This window comes from Electrophorus electricus, chromosome 3, assembly GCF_013358815.1.
Source record: "Electrophorus electricus isolate fEleEle1 chromosome 3, fEleEle1.pri, whole genome shotgun sequence".
NCBI classification, from domain to species: Eukaryota; Metazoa; Chordata; class Actinopteri; order Gymnotiformes; family Gymnotidae; genus Electrophorus; species Electrophorus electricus.
The window spans coordinates 3,370,001-3,386,091 of NC_049537.1; the positions used below are offsets into that span (position 1 = coordinate 3,370,001).

Here is a 16,091-nt window from a genome sequence, read left to right on the forward strand (position 1 = left end):
TACACATGATTTTAGCTGCTTAGTAAACAACATACTGTGTAATTGCTTTGTAAATTTTAGCAATCAAACAGCCCGTGCAGACGGTGTCCCCATGCAGATCTCTGTGATGGTCTTAGTGGGAATTGTGTTGGACAAAGATCAGTAAGTGAGACGCCCCGATTTGCCTTAAAAAAAAAAAGCATTCCAGGGTCACATGGTTCCTAAAACAGGCCGTGGCAACCAGCTCAGGGAGGATGGGGGGTCATTGCTTCTGCAGGGTGATGTCATCATTCTGTAGGTGCCCCACTGAGCTTCGCCATCCTGGTCAATAGCGCTCAATTAAATGTGTTTTGTAGTGCAATTTGACTTCAGACACTGAGGACTAACGAAGCTAAGAGGCTCTGGTGACCTGTAGATGCACACTGTACGGGTTAAAAAAAACATGAAAGCTGTTTTAATCTGTAATGGTGATGGCTGACCAGTGTCTGTTTCATTTGTTTCTGTGTATGAAAGTGCAGCAATCCAGTCAGGAGATCTTGGAGCTTTGGAAAAGGTTTACATTGGGAGTGCCTAAGGCAGCTTATGTTCTTCAATGTTCTAATTTAATTACATGAAAATAGAAAGCTAAACAGATAAACATTTGCCCTGCGACATGCTAGGAGCCACACTGGCTAGTAGTCTGTGAGAAAGAGGAGTTCTTTTCATGTGCTTAATTTTTCTTTTCATGGAGCTTAGCTGTGTGGCATGAATCCTCCTCTCTCCTCTTCCTCTCTTCTTTTCTCCCTCTCTCTCCACCTTCGTCTCTCTGCCTCTGGCCACCAGTCTGAAGGCTGTTCTCTGTGGTGCTGACCGAGCACACCCCGTGTCTGGAGGCACGGAGACATGGCCGCAGATACACGCCAGAGTCCTCATGGTAGAGCAGTGCCATGTTTTTTTACAAAATGTGTGGTTTTGGGTTTAAATAAGGAAACTGCCACTCTAGCACTTTGCTCTTTTGAAATTAGATGCACACTTCAGACTAATCAGAATAAACACAGCCAGGAATGTGTGTAAAGGCTAAGGATGTTTTCCCAGTGTTATGTTTTTGTCTCCAATGCTGAGAGGCAGTGGAGGAAATGACCTTATGTAAGTGCCACAGCTGCCAGTGGCTGCTGTTTAATTAATTAAAAATGTATGAATAATTTGTTCTAGATACGTTTATGCAAGCAGTTCTCTCGCTGTGCAGGATTCTATATTTAACACTGAGGCTAAAGAGGTAATGCAATTTTCTCTCTCTCTCTCACTCTCACTTTCAATCTCTTTCTCTCTCTCATTTCTGCATTCTTCAAAAAGATCAACACCTCTCTGATGGAAAACATACGTCTCAACATAAGTTAAAGCAATAAGCGCAACCCTCTCATTAGTACGTTGAACATATAGACAAATAACTGCCATTCAACTAAAAAGCACAGCTGGCCGAGATTGCGCGTCATTTGGTAACAGCACGTAAAGGGTGAGGTGTGCACACACACGTTTATGTTCAGCCAGACTGAGTCACTGTCAAATTGCCTTGTACCCTGTGGTCTTATATCTATTGCAGTCCTTTTTTGAGGTCTGCTTTTCATTTGTCTGTAAGAGGGGAGAGACAGAGTGAGACTGCGCAGGAGTGTAGGAAACGGAGACGAGGCTAGGAGACACAGAACGACAGGCAGGAGTGCAGTGGCATCGCGTGACCACGCTGCTGAATGCCCTGCGGGGAACACACACACACGAATATGTCCCATTACGGCACCATCCTTAGGTATCCTAAACAGACTACATAGAGGTAATACCCAGGACACATACATACCGGCTCTAAGCCTATACTGGTCGCACTGATGTGGCAGTGTGTCCGTGCCCGATCCCAGACTGCCGTGCACCTCACACAGGCTCAGCTCCACACTTACCTCCAGGGTTCGAGAAGATGATCTGCTGGCCTTTCACTGAACCATCCCGCCGCCCAGCCTGGCACGGACGCACAGGATTATTAATCTGACAGTTTTGGAAGGTCGATTACTTGCATAATTTATTATTTATTTTTTTAAATTCAACTTTAGTCTCCATTGTTGTTTTCTTCGGGATTTCCTATGAAGTAATAAGCAGATTTAAAACATTGTAAATCTCCGCATACATATGTGTGTTTGTGTATAAACTGCTCAAAAAGGATATTGTGTGTGTGTGTGTGTGTGTGTGTGTGTGTGTGTGTGTGTGTGTGTGTGTGTGTGTGTGTGTGTACCCTGCTCAAAAATATTAAAGGAACACTGAATTATCACAGTATAACACCAAGTGAATTAAACTTCAGGAATATCAGTCTGTCCATGTAGGGAGCATAAGAGCTTGTGAGTCAATTTCACCTGCTTTTGTGCAAATGTAAACGATTACAGGTGCACTGGAGAGGCCACAGCATGTCAACCCTGCCAACACGGACTGGTTTTACAGGAGGCGGCCACAGTTGCTCTCTCCTCATCCTTCCTGACTGATTCTTCTCTATAGTACATTCGTTTTGGTTTTGTTGCTACTGGTAGTGTGAGGCGGTACCTGCAGCCCATTCAGGTTGCTCAGGTAGTCCAGTGGCCTCACAAGATCTCCCAACACAGTCTCAAGAGCACGGAGCAGGAGATACCAGGACATGGGCTGTTAGCCAGGAAGAGCTAGACAGAGCTCTAGAATGGCATCAACCCAGCAGCAGGTCTGTTACCTGCTCCTTTGTGTGAGGAGGAACAGGAGGAGCCCTGCCAGAGCCCCACAAATGACCTCCAGCGTGGCAAACGGTGTGCGTGTTTTGGAAGGTGGCATGAGCTCCCGACGCGCTCTAGCAGGACCTGTTCTCACAGCCCAGTACCGTGCGGCTCGAGGGCACCAGAACTGGCAGGTCTGCCATTGGCTGGTTCACACTGAGCTCATGGGACAGATGTGAATGGGTCTGGTGGTGCCATGGTGAATGTTAGCCAGCATGACAGGCTTAGCGGTGGTTCAGTGATGCACTGGGGAGGCACATCCTTAGAGTGTTGCACTGTTCAGGAGCTCACTGGTGCCCTGATCCAGGTCTGGGCAGAGACCCCAGACATCGTTCACTGTCTCATCGCGAGCTACTCCTTAGTCACATTGTGAGTTGCCATGATGAAATTCACATATATTAGCTCAACCTGAATTTGCAGTGTGTATGTATGTATGTATGTATGTATGTGTGTGTATGTGCGTATATATAGCTCAAGCTCGGGTTCTCTACCAGAGGCCTGAGAGTATCTGCCTAATGTCTGGTCGGAGAACTCCGAGGTTGTTCCTGGGATCTGCTGGAGCCATTCTCCCAGTTTGGTCACAACCCCTAGTGCTCCGATTACCACGGGAACCACTGGTGCCTTCACCGTCAACATCTTTTCCAGTTGTTCCTTCAGCCCCTGGTATTTCTCGAGCTTGTTGTTTTTCTTGGTCCTGATGTTGCTATCGTTCAGGACTTCTACATCTATCGCTACTGCCCTTTTCTGCTGTTTGTCCATCACAGTGTCTGGTTGGTTAGCCATTACCATTTTGTCAGTGTGTATCTGGAAGTCCCACTGGATCCAAATCGCTGGTGAAGTGCCACTAAAGAAGACAGACTGCAGGGCAGAGGAGGCCCACACAGCAGATATTCCTCTCATTAAGATGACAGGCGAGGGGAGATGCCTGTAGATTTCAATTCCGGTTGCTCCGGCGCCCAGAAACCATGCTCAGTGGCCGCTGTGCGCTGTCTTCAAAAGAATAAGTCCGTTCAGTATTTGGCTTCGGGATGTCTGCGTTGTGTGTGATTGGCCTGAGTGAGTGATATGATCGGTCTTGCTTACCGCTGTGATGTTTGCTTGTTCCCTTCCAGGCGACGATTGGAATAGACTTTCTATCAAAAACCATGTATCTGGAGGACAGGACGGTAAGGCACTTCTCAACGTTTCAGTTTTTAGAGGCCATCACGTGCCACATCGATTCACGTGAATCGATTCATTGATTCGGCTGTCTTTTAAAACAAAAAGAAGGAAATAAATAAAAAGAGGTTTTGGTAGAATCTTCTTTACTTTTACACTCATTGGTTCTAACAGGAGTCAAATGAATGGGAATTGATATCATTTACATTATACAATATTACATGTATGTGAAAAGAAAAAAAGAAAAATATACATCATGCAACCCGGGTCTGCATTTTACAGAACTTTAATGTGGATTGTGTAGAGTGTTATGTACTGCAGTCCAACGTGTGCGTGGAGTGCTGCATTGTGCCTGATGGTGTTTTCTTTGCGGGTGGTGCCGCAGGTTCGGTTGCAGTTGTGGGACACAGCAGGACAGGAGCGATTCAGAAGCCTCATCCCCAGCTACATCCGTGACTCCACCGTCGCCGTGGTGGTGTACGACATTACCAGTACGAGTTTTCTGTTGTTTTTTCTTTTCTTTTCACGCCCGCACACATGCTCTGACTGTAAATCGATAAACCAGGCCGGACTGGCTAATCCACTCATTTAGCTAGTCTAACTAAATCAAACCAAGCACAGAGTTCAGCGTCTAGCCTGCTGTGTTATGAGCTAGATAACAACATAGCAATGGCTCTTCATCCTTGTTCAGACATAAACCACAACAGCATGTGCGTTGTGGCCCAGTGCAGGCTGCTTGCTTTTATTCTACCCAATAAAACCATGACATGTTTATTGTCTTCACATCCCCCCCATGGTCACCGGAGACTACAGTGTGTTTTCAGTGGCTTTGATATGGTCGCCTTGCAGAGGTGAATAGCAAACTGTGATTTTATAGGCTAAATACCCCTGAGACGGAGAGAAAGTTTGACCTTGAAACGGGCAGTTAATGTCCGTCTGAGATGAAATGTAGGCTTTGATCTCAATATTACAGTGTCACAGTCTCATTTGTCTCCGGTGATCTAAGTTTTGGACTTTTGGAAAACAGCTAGTGCAGTTTGTGAGCTCCTACAGTGCCATTGCCTTTGTAGAGATGAGGTGTCAGGTAACACAATGCACATCTAACCACCAGTGAACTTCATTTGGTGTTCATCCAGCTCCATTATGGAGAGAAACGGTATAGATCAGTTAATAACTTGAGTTTAAGGCTCTACTAAACTCAATTCCCCCCTACCCCACTCTCTCTTTATCTATCTATCTATCTATCTATCTATCTATCTATCTATCTATCTATCTATCTATCTATCTATCTATCTATCTATCTATGTCTCTGTCTGTCTATCTGTCTGACTGTCTTTCTCTCAGATGTGAATTCATTCCAGCAAACCTCCAAATGGATCGATGATGTCAGAACGGAGCGAGGAAGTGATGTCATCATCATGCTTGTGGGCAATAAAACAGATCTTGCTGATAAGAGGTTAGTCCTACATTTTAGCTGCACTTCTGCAGGGCCACTGTCTAACGAAGGCTCCCAGGTTCCTCATCCTCATTGTGAGGGGTAGATTAAGAGAACTGTTGGATACAGCGCCCTCTGGTGTGTGGATCTAGGGCAGCATACAAGAGCAGACTCCACCAGAAGAGAAATTCCAAGATTTAGCAAAATCTTATAAAATCTCCCTTTTTACTTGGTGTGAAGCTAGATGTGTTCAGGTTTCAGCACAGGTTGATCATTTTTGGTGTTTGGTGTTGTCACTGTATCTTTTTTAGCTGCTTCTGCAGTGTCTGGGGTGAACTTTGTATCACAACTCTACAAAACATTGTACAACCTGATGCCAGAAGGGAGTTTTTCCAACAGAGAGGTTGCCTTTATGCACATTTGAATGCACCAAGGACACTTATGGCAAAGCAGACAGGCACCTTCGCATATACGCTGAATTGAATGCAATTTGGTTCATACAGTGTTCACATTTTGCAGAATTGGGAGCGATTGGTGGTCCGTAGACTGGAATAGAACAGGGTCTGGTTTACAGATGGTGAAGCTTATAGATGGCACAAGGGAAAGGAGATCGCCTGCCTAAGAGAGGTGGCATGGCTGTGCCTCCAGAGCTCCACCCTGACGGGCATCCGATCTAATCAGCTGCGTCTGCACCCGAGCGCCGTCGCCCGCTCAGAGCCTGATGAGCACTGGGCCCGCATTCATTACCAGCTACTGCGAAATTAGGAAAATGAACCAATTCTGTTTTTTGCTCACAGTTCCAGGTTTACGGTAGCGTGTGTGTGTGCGTGTGTGTGTAATCGCGTGTCCTTAATACAAAAATCTTCTTAAGCTTTCATTAATCAGTGGAAATGAGCCATTCTCTGTAAGGCAGCAGATGGCGAAGGTATCACAGGATCAGGACAAGTAGGTTATGTCCATAAAGCAAGACTCCCCCGCTGCAGCTCCGGCTTCCGAGCCTGAAGTGCCGTGAGCCGAACAGAACCGGCGGCGCCAGTGAGCACCGAGGCACGTTCTCCCTCCACACGCACCGCCTGTAGGATGGGAAGCTGATTTGAAAGTCCAGACTGTGAGGTTTCTGGTTTCCTGGGCCGGGTAAGGGTTGACTCCGAACTCTGTGGCTGTGTCGGCAGTTGGCAGAAGAGGACCCGACATCTCCTAACGTCCCGTCAGGTGGAGATACCTGCGCAGTTGCGCTACGTTTCAGTCCCGCCACCCCTAGAGACCCAGCACCCACGGCTCGTCCACGCTCTGTTTATGCAACGCCCCAGTAGACCATGCCTTTGTTCAAATGGGACCTGGAGCCCCCATTACACCGTGAATCGGCTCGCTTTGTCTGACATTAAGCTCGACTCTGGTACTTAAGCATAACCAAGCATAATGTCTGTTTTAAATGTGGCTCTCTAATGGGTCACCATGGTAATGAGAATGGCTAAAGACTCTTCTGCTGTGGGCTGGAATATCAATGCAGTGCTGGGTTGGTTTCCACGACAACTCTGACGGAATTTGGCAGGTGTAGGTGGCTGTAATGATGCCAGTTTAACTGGTTAGCACTGGGCTAACAAGGCATGGCGGCGCAGGTCGTGCCCGAGGGCCAGCCTTCTCCGTTCATCTATCGGAACGCTGATGTTTCCTAAGATTTCGTTTACGGTTTTGTGCGCAAGCTGTGTGTTGAAATGACTGGATGCATGTAAAGATAGGGACGTATTTCAGAAATAATTTTCACTCTGTTCCTTTGAAAGTAATTTTTGGCTCCGAAACACCGAATGAAACGTTAGGCAGACACTTTCTTCCCCACCCATTAGTGACGGATACCTGCTTGTTTCCTTCCGTCCGTGGGTCTAAACCAATCACGTTAGCCTCCCGCCCCCCACACCCCCAATGAGCTACTGTCTAGCTCCCACCTAAATCACTTTTCCTGGCAGAGGCTGGCCAGTTGGGCAGCTAAGCCCCATCTCCCTCCCTCTTAGAATTCCCTCCCTCTCTGGCCCAGCGTCTGATCAATCCCCCAGACAGCAGGCAAACTGCTGCGATCGGCACCTTCCTGAAAAGCGCACGCTCGGTAAATGCTGCGCTGCGTGAGTCTGTTAGATAAGCCGGAGTGTTGGGGGGCCAGGAGGTAAGAGTGGGGCTGACGAGACGAGGTCTGTGTCTGAACAGGTGGCGTGCCGCTCCTGCCTCGCCCCAAACTGCTGCCGTGCCTCAGTCATAAACTCAGCAGCGCTGCATCGCAAAGAGCTGCTGCTTTTATGGCCGTGCGTACGGCATGCCTGCAGTAAACAACCCGACCTGCATTGCTGGCTATACACGCAGCGAAAAAAACAGGCCCCACCCCTTCAAGCTTGGACACCTTAAGAATCTGCAGCGTAGTATCTAGAGTTTTTTTTAGCAATTAACTACATCTGCATTCGTGCTTATTGGCTATTGTCGTCGTTTCTTAGTATGTTTGTCTGTCCTCAGCATAGGTACTAGCTATACATTCTAATAGTTCTGGATCTGTGTGTAGGAAGTTTGCTCTTTCAGAAGGAACAGATGGTGCCGGCCTGTTCCAGATTCCCTGCTCAATGCCAGCTGAGATTACCTTGAGCTAACGGGAGTGGGAGCGATATCCAGCAGAAATTTAATACCAAACCATCAGTCCAAACGACTATATATTTGCACAAACGGTGAAGAAGGCGGCCTGTTGCCGCAGTAGCACGGCGCCGCACGGATCGCGGGGCCGAAAGGTTCAGTTTTAACGCAGATCGACTGAATAAAAGCGAGGGTCACGCCGTCAGAAAAGAGAGCGCGAACCTGATCCTTTGAGCCGCGGTCTGAGGAGGAGCGCCATGAAATATTGATGCCGTGTGGACGCTGCTCTTCACAGAGGCAGAGAGGAGGTGCAGGCAGACATTCTGTACCGTCAGCAGCCCCTCCTCAACCCTGGGCTGGATTTCATCCTCATGCCCCTGCTCTGTAATTTATTGTTGGCTGTAGTTTTGAAAAATATCTGGCTCGTGGCTGTTCAGAGATTTCAAAAGCAGCTTCCGTGACGCAGGAAGCGCCGAGGTGCCGAAGAGTGTGGAGATGAAGGCAGAGACTTCCTACAAAGCCACAGGGAGCGCAATGAAAGACGCCGTCCCTCAGAGAGGGGACGGTCCTGATCGGTAGGGCTGTCACCTTTCGCCACGGCTGGCTGGACGCGAGCGAAATAGCTGACGCTGGTACGGTCACTTCATCACCCCAGTTGCTTTTACCAAGGGGTGCCCATGTGTTGCTTTTTATGGCTACACTGGAAACACGACTGAATCCGCGCTCTAAACCTTGACGCGGCATCTCCCCGTGGGCGTCTTGATGGAGGGGAGCGTGTGTGTGTGTTTCCGGTGCGGGCAGGTCTGCTTGCAGGACGCCACAGTCACCGACGGTGCATTTCCGCCACAGCCCACGCCCCCGTGTTTTCTCGAACAGATTGGAAGTCTCCGCGGTTGCCACGGCGATGGCACAGCTTGTATCAATACACCGCTCATACGGGTAGACGACTGAAGGGGCCCAAGTGCGCTGTCCGTGGTACTTACTACAGGGACGCTAGCCGCCAATCGTCGAAATTACGTTCGGACGAATCGAGATTAATGTTCGGAAATTTCCCTAATAGTTTTTTTTTTGTCAGTTTCATCGGTAGGACCAATATTCTATTTAGAGACTAAAGGTCTGGTTAGAGTCTCTGTAAATGTAAGCATTACAATTTTAACAATCTAGTTATATATTAATAAAAATAGAATATTCCAACATCATTACCTTTTACACATATGTATATGATATGTAAGTAAGTGCCTGTTTAGACAAGGCTGAAACTGAGCGTCCAGCCGTGTTCAGACTGTAGCTCATTTTCAGTGTTATAACTCAGGTGTAGGCCAGCGCACACTTCATTCCTGCTTCTTTTTTGGCCCGTTTGTAGGAAAAGCTGATTAATGGTGTTATGTTCTGTAAGCACTTAAAAAAAAAATCCAAAACAGCCCTGAAATCTTCACTGCGGAAACGCTGTCGGCATTCGTCCTGAAATGCACGTCTCCGACAGCCTGGAAATGCAGTGGAGAGAGAGAGAGAGCGCTGTTTTCCAGGCTCAGATCGGTCATCGCCAGACTGAGCGTGTCCACAGCCCCGTGTGGCGTGTGTTTGTTCTGAAAAGCAAAGAGCTCTCTTGTGGTGAGATGGTGGGGGGGGGTTCAGCAAACCGGGGGAAGCGTTCGCTGTGTGTTCCTGCACGAGCAGGAACAAAGGAGGCTGGTTACGTCATGCCTGTCCCTGCATGCTCTCCTTCTCTTCCTCTCTTTCTTTTCCCTCTTTCACCTTTTGTCTCCCTCAACCTTTTTCATCTCTGTCAGTCCCTCTCCATAACACCAACTCTCTGCCCTCAGACACTGATTAATGCGCGAGTGTGTCACGCAAACTGGCTTTAATTAACAAGGCAGCCCTTTGTGCAATTAATCAGTGGCAGTATCAGTTAATTACTGTCACCTGGCTTGAAGTGGCTTTGGTGACGGTGAACACCGCGCCATGTCTCTGCTATCCAGCCCTCTTCACCTGGAGCCCGACGGCTGTCAGCTCTGGAATGAGGGACTTACCCGTCGTCCCCGTTATTTTGCATTACTATGACAACGGCTAGCTTTGCGGTCTGTTTTGGCACTGCTATCAGTGTTACTGATTTGGTTTCCATCTTTCTTATCTTTAGTTCTCGAAGATGTGTGTTGGTTGAGGTCCTAGATATGTTCTGGTGGAAATCAGCGCTTCATAGTTAGCAGGTACACGCTGTACACTGGGGTGCGTTTGAAAGCTGAAGTGAGCAGCACCTCCGTCTCTCCCACAGGCAGATCACCATCGAGGAGGGCGAGCAGCGGGCGAAGGAGCTGAGCGTGATGTTCATTGAGACCAGCGCCAAGACGGGCTACAACGTCAAACAGGTGAGCTCCTCCGCACCTGACGGTCAGAGAAGAGGCTGTGCGCAAGTGTGCGTATACAGTGTGTGTGAGGGTGGGTGTGTGTGCATGGAAAGTGTGGCTGTTGTAGGGTGTGTGTGGAAGTGTGGGTGTGGGAGGGTGTGTGTGGAAGTGTGGGTGTGGGAGGGTGTGTGTGGAAGTGTGGGTGTGGGAGGGTGTGTGTGTGGAGGTGTGGGAGGGTGTGGAAGTGTGGGTGTGGGAGGGTGTGGGTGTGGGTGTGGAAGTGTGGGAGGGTGTGGGTGTGGAAGTGTGGGTGTGGGAGGGTGTGGGTGTGGAAGTGTGGGTGTGGGAGGGTGTGTGTGGAAGTGTGGGTGTGGGAGGGTATGTGTGGGAGGGTGTGGGTGTGGAAGTGTGGGTGTGGGAGGGTGTGTGTGTGGAAGTGTGGGTGTGGGAGGGTGTGTGTGGAAGTGTGGGAGGGTGTGGGTGTGGAAGTGTGGGTGTGGGAGGGTGTGGGTGTGGGAGGGTGTGGGTGTGGGAGGGTGTGGGTGTGGGAGGGTGTGTGTGGAAGAGTGTGTGTGGAAGAGTGTGTGTGGGAGGGTGTGTGTGTGGAAGTGTGGGTGTGGAAGTGTGGGTGTGGGAGGGTGTGTGTGTGGAAGTGTGGGTGTGGGAGGGTGTGTGTGGAAGAGTGGGTGTGGGAGGGTGTGAGAACAATCTGCGTTCCTTCCCCCGTTTGTCATCTGAGGTGCAGTCAAAGTGGTGAAGATGACTAATCACAGGAGTGGAACACAGCCCTCACACACACCTCACACACCGCATAGCTCCACTTCAACACTTTCCCTCTCTCTGCCTCTCTGTCTCTCTGTCTAAAGAGCGTGGCTCCCTCTGTATGACGGGGGCCGAAGATTGTGTTAGCAAAAGCTGTAATTGCACCACAGACTGAATATACATGAGACATTTGCTCCTAGAATCCCAGGTCACCTGACCCGTCATTGCACCGATTCCACAGCCGCCCGTACAATTTCCGAATTTCTAGGATACAACAGACACAAGGATGTTAAAACTCTCGGATGTTTTAGATGAGAGAGTGAACAAGCATCTCAACCTAACTAGCTATGATTAACAGCAGTGTTGATGTTAGCTGCAGCTTGGATAGATAAGATACACAGCACTGAGAAACTGCACATATGCCTGCGTGCTGAGTTCTTCGATCCTAGTAACAGTGATGATAAATATAACTCTTTTGTATGAAAAAAATGTAAATGTATATATAACAGTTGAGTGTGTTCACATATGCAATATTCAGTGTGTATATTAACGTGGCAGGAATATATATGAGTACGGTGCAGATCTTATGAACACATGTAGGCAAAAATAAACAACTGAGAATGTGTGGGAGTAACACTGGAGCCTAGCAGTCAGTGCAGGGGGTTGGAAACTGCTCTTAAATCTGTTTGTCCATTAAGCGATGGGCCTGAAACGTCTCCCAGAAGGTGGCAGATCAAATGGGTGATGTCCTCGGCGGGTTGGGTCTGTGAGTCTGCTGGCTGCTTCACTGAGGAAGTGACGGCTGAAAAAGTCCCTCCAAGGGGGGCAGTGAGCGTCCAGTGATCTTCTCCACAGTGGCAATGACCATCTGAAGAGCTCTCCGGTCTGCTGCTGGGCCGTGAGCGCTCAACTCTGAGATGCAGTATGCCAGTGCTCTTCAGTGCAGCAACAGTAGGAGGATACCAGCAGGTTCTCCTGTAGATTGCTTTTCCTGAGGAGTCTCTGCTGTGCCTTCTTGACTATTTTGGTGATGGTGGTCTTTTGGGATGTGCACGCCCTGAAATCTGAAAGCAGGGACCATTTCTATACTGTCCCCGTTGATATAGAGAGGGTCAGGGTGTATACTGTGTCTCCTGAAGTCGATAATAAGTTTTTTGGTTTTTGAAGAGTTGAAGATGGGGTTGTTCTTGGAAAGCCACCTTGCTAGTCCTTGGATTTTATCTCTGTAGGCTGTTTTATCTGCTTCCAAGATGATGACATGGTCAAATCATCTGCGAACTGGATGAAAGTGTTTGTGGGATGTGTGAGGATACAGTTGTAGGTCCTGTATGCCATGTCATGTATTCTGTTTGATAATCAGAAAGTAAGCATGTGCTTGATGTGCTGGATCCTATGGTGTCTGATACCACTGAGAGGATCTCAACCATGGTACCACTGGACAGGTTCTCGATCATGGTACCACTGAGGGTCTTGATCATGGTATCACTGAACAGGGTCTCTATCACAGTGCCACTGATGAGGGTCTCAATCATCACTGATGAGGGTCTCAATCATCACTGAGAGTCTTGATCCTGGTGCCATTAAAGAGGGTCTCAATCACAGTCCTTGCCAAGGTTGCTTTATGTTTTGATGCTTCCCACACGGACTCCATCTACTCAGGGACTCTACAGTCCAAAGCCTCCGCATGATCAAGCCTGCCACACATGCCAGGTGTGAGGAGTGGTGTTGCGCAATAGTGAATGGGCTGTGTGCAGACACTGAGTGCTGCTTCAGCTCTGAAGAAAACACTGCTCTCATTCTTCCAGTTCTTTGCATTGCTGTTTTTCCAGAGCTCTGGAGTGGTGCGCGCACACACACACACACACACACACATGCACACACGCGCGCACACACACTCACACACACGCGCGCACACACACACTCACACACACGCGCGCGCGCACACACACACACACACACTCTCACACACACGCACACACTCTCACACTCACACACACACACACACACACACACACACACACATACACACACTCACTCACACACACACACACACACACACACACACTCACACACACACGCGCGCGCACACAAAGGTGTATGTGTAGGGCGAGGACCCATACGGGCACGGCTACCCCACTGTCACTATGGCAGTTGACGCCAGACATTAATGCTGAAAACCCCATATTTGTGCCTGGTGTCCTGTTCAAGGAGGAGGTTTGTTGTTGTTGTTTTGTTGTTTCTGGCTAAGTGTTTATGTTTGTTTTGGCTCAGCATGCACCCCAGCACATGGCTACTGAGCAGAATGAGATCACAGTCGATGGAGAAACATGCTTATTTATCCATGCACCTGAACAAATTACCAAAGGAAAGTGTAGAATGATGGCTACAGTACTGACCCAAACAGGAAGCTGTATGAGCTTTGCTGAAAGGCACTTATAGATGATGTGAGATTTCGCGTGGAAAAAAATGACCACGTTGCATGAGGTACAGAATTTAGTACTTCTTGATTTCACCTGGACTAGGATTTGAATTCGGTAAGATATACTGTACAAAAACAGGCAGTGATATAACAAATGAGGAGAGTAAATGAATTAATTCAGTCTTTCCATTAGCTGTGTGTGTGTTGTCTAATTGAAATGGATCGTGTTATCGCTCCTTTGTCCCAGCCACATTAAAACATGCTTTATGGCTCTCTGTTTTTCCCCTTCAAAAGCAATTGGCTCGGGGCGGCCAACAAACTCGCCCCCGTTTCCCAGGCCTCCCCGCCAAACGGCCCCCTGGGCCATGGGTTGATGGATGGGGCGGGCACTGCTGACGATGCAGGAGCTAACTGCCCTGTTTGCTGGCAGTCGCGCAGAGTGCGATAGATTACCCAGCATTCATCCAGAGCCTTGTGGGTTTGGCACCATGGCGATGCTCAAGTGGTGACTGGGACTGCCCTACCTCCGGCCTCTGATCCCTGTCTTAGAATGCCTTTTTTTAAAAGCACCCTCGATCCTTGTATCGTGTCTTATAGAGGAATGTTAGGGTTACAGAGACCCTTTAGCCTGGTTATGTCTCCATGTACCCACAGACAGAGTAGATTATTATGAGTGAGCACGTGTGTGTGTGTGTGTGTGTGTGTGTGTGTGTGTGTGCGCGTGAGTGTGTGCGCACATGGCCTCTCTCTCACTCTCTCTCCATTTCTCTCTCTCTTTTCCAGCTCTTTCGGCGTGTGGCTGCTGCACTTCCTGGGATGGAGAGTATGCAGGAGTCAAGCAAAGAGGGCAGTATCCTTACGGGCCAGCAGGGGTCAGCGCAGAGCAGCCATGGCCGAGCTTACCCCATCCAAGCAGCAACATCTGTCTGTGGTCTCTGGCTGACACTGTTGTAAGATGCGTGCAGGTTCAAAGCCATTTTCACATGCGTGCGCGAGTTTGTGTGCGTGTGTGCCAGACGTGACAGATAGGAGATCTACACTCTCCACACTCTCTGCTGCTATTGCAGGAAAATACTCTCCGAGCCCCGGGGGCCGTGGAGTCACGCTCGGCCTCATTCACCGTGTTTGTGCCGTTGAAGCCTAGCTCACAGTCGCCCCCTGCTGCTTTGCTTTGGCATGACCTCAGGTTTAGCACAGGCTGCTGCAAGCAGAAGGGATTTTGTCGAGTCCAACATCACGGCTCCTCGTGCGAACGAGCAAGCTTGCGCCTCCTGCTCCTCCTCACGTCCTCTACCTCGTTACGCCGCAGCACTGACAACAGACCCGTAGGGTGGATGTTACCTTGGCGCCCACGCTTCCAATGAGAACATCTTTTCAGAATGGCCAGACGGTCGAGTTCACAGGCGCCAGTGTGCTTTTCGCTTCACTGTTATTTTCTTTCTGAAGGAAATGGTAGTAGAGAACGAGTAGTGCATTTCTCCACGCTCTGTTGCATTGGCCGCTGGTCACTGAGAAGGTTCACTTTGTGGCTGAGGGCGATGGAATTTCACATAGGTTCAGTCTGGAATCTCATGGGAATTTAGCTGTTCGGTTATACTCTTTATAGAGTTCCCCTCTCTGATCTGCCGTCATGGCAACGGACAAAAAGCCGCAGTAGTTCATTTCGTCAGTCACTGGCTTTAGTGTCTCCACACCAGCCAATCAGAATCCAGTCTGAAGAGAGCAGAGGAGCCTGATTGCTTAATGGGCTATCTTTAGCTTCGTGCTACAGCACAGGCTGGATGCTGTATTGTACCCTTGCTCCTTCTCCCTCGCAGGGCCTGCCAGCAGGGGCAGCCAAAGAATTGAAATGTGCACAGGCTGCTGCAAGCAGACCCGTAGGGTGCTGCAAGCAGAAGGGATTTTGTCGAGTCCAACATCACGGCTCCTCGTGCGAACGAGCAAGCTTGCGCCTCCTGCTCCTCCTCACGTCCTCTACCTCGTTACGCCGCAGCACTGACAACAGACCCGTAGGGTGGATGTTACCTTGGCGCCCACGCTTCCAATGAGAACATCTTTTCAGAATGGCCAGACGGTCGAGTTCACAGGCGCCAGTGTGCTTTTCGCTTCACTGTTATTTTCTTTCTGAAGGAAATGGTAGTAGAGAACGAGTAGTGCATTTCTCCACACTCTGTTGCATTGGCCGCTGGTCACTGAGAAGGTTCACTTTGTGGCTGAGGGCGATGGAATTTCACATAGGTTCAGTCTGGAATCTCATGGGAATTTAGCTGTTCGGTTATACTCTTTATAGAGTTCCCCTCTCTGATCTGCCGTCATGGCAACGGACAAAAAGCCGCAGTAGTTCATTTCGTCAGTCACTGGCTTTAGTGTCTCCACACCAGCCAATCAGAATCCAGTCTGAAGAGAGCAGAGGAGCCTGATTGCTTAATGGGCTATCTTTAGCTTCGTGCTACAGGGTAAGACCAAACCGCTGATGTAGTTACAGCAGATCTTTCCGTTCATAAAACAGCCTGTGAGCTGAGTCATAATGCAGCGCGTCACTTTGAGCATGACTGTTGAGCTGTTAAGCCGGACGTGGATTCATGCACTGACCACAGGGCTTTTGTGGTGAAGTTTCATGTTTAAAT

At 49.0% G+C, this 16,091-nt stretch overlaps 1 protein-coding gene across 1 annotated transcript in view; it reads left to right on the forward strand.

Moving 5' to 3' along the window:
• rab6ba (RAB6B, member RAS oncogene family a) overlaps positions 1 to 16,091 on the forward strand; it is a 53,150-nt gene that overhangs the window by 31,380 nt on the left and 5,679 nt on the right. The window contains exons 3-7 of the mRNA XM_027007763.2: positions 3,848 to 3,901; positions 4,279 to 4,384; positions 5,238 to 5,349; positions 10,211 to 10,304; positions 14,248 to 14,314. Of these exons, the coding sequence (XP_026863564.1) occupies positions 3,848 to 3,901; positions 4,279 to 4,384; positions 5,238 to 5,349; positions 10,211 to 10,304; positions 14,248 to 14,314 (433 nt within the window). The remainder of the gene's footprint in view (positions 1 to 3,847; positions 3,902 to 4,278; positions 4,385 to 5,237; positions 5,350 to 10,210; positions 10,305 to 14,247; positions 14,315 to 16,091) is intronic.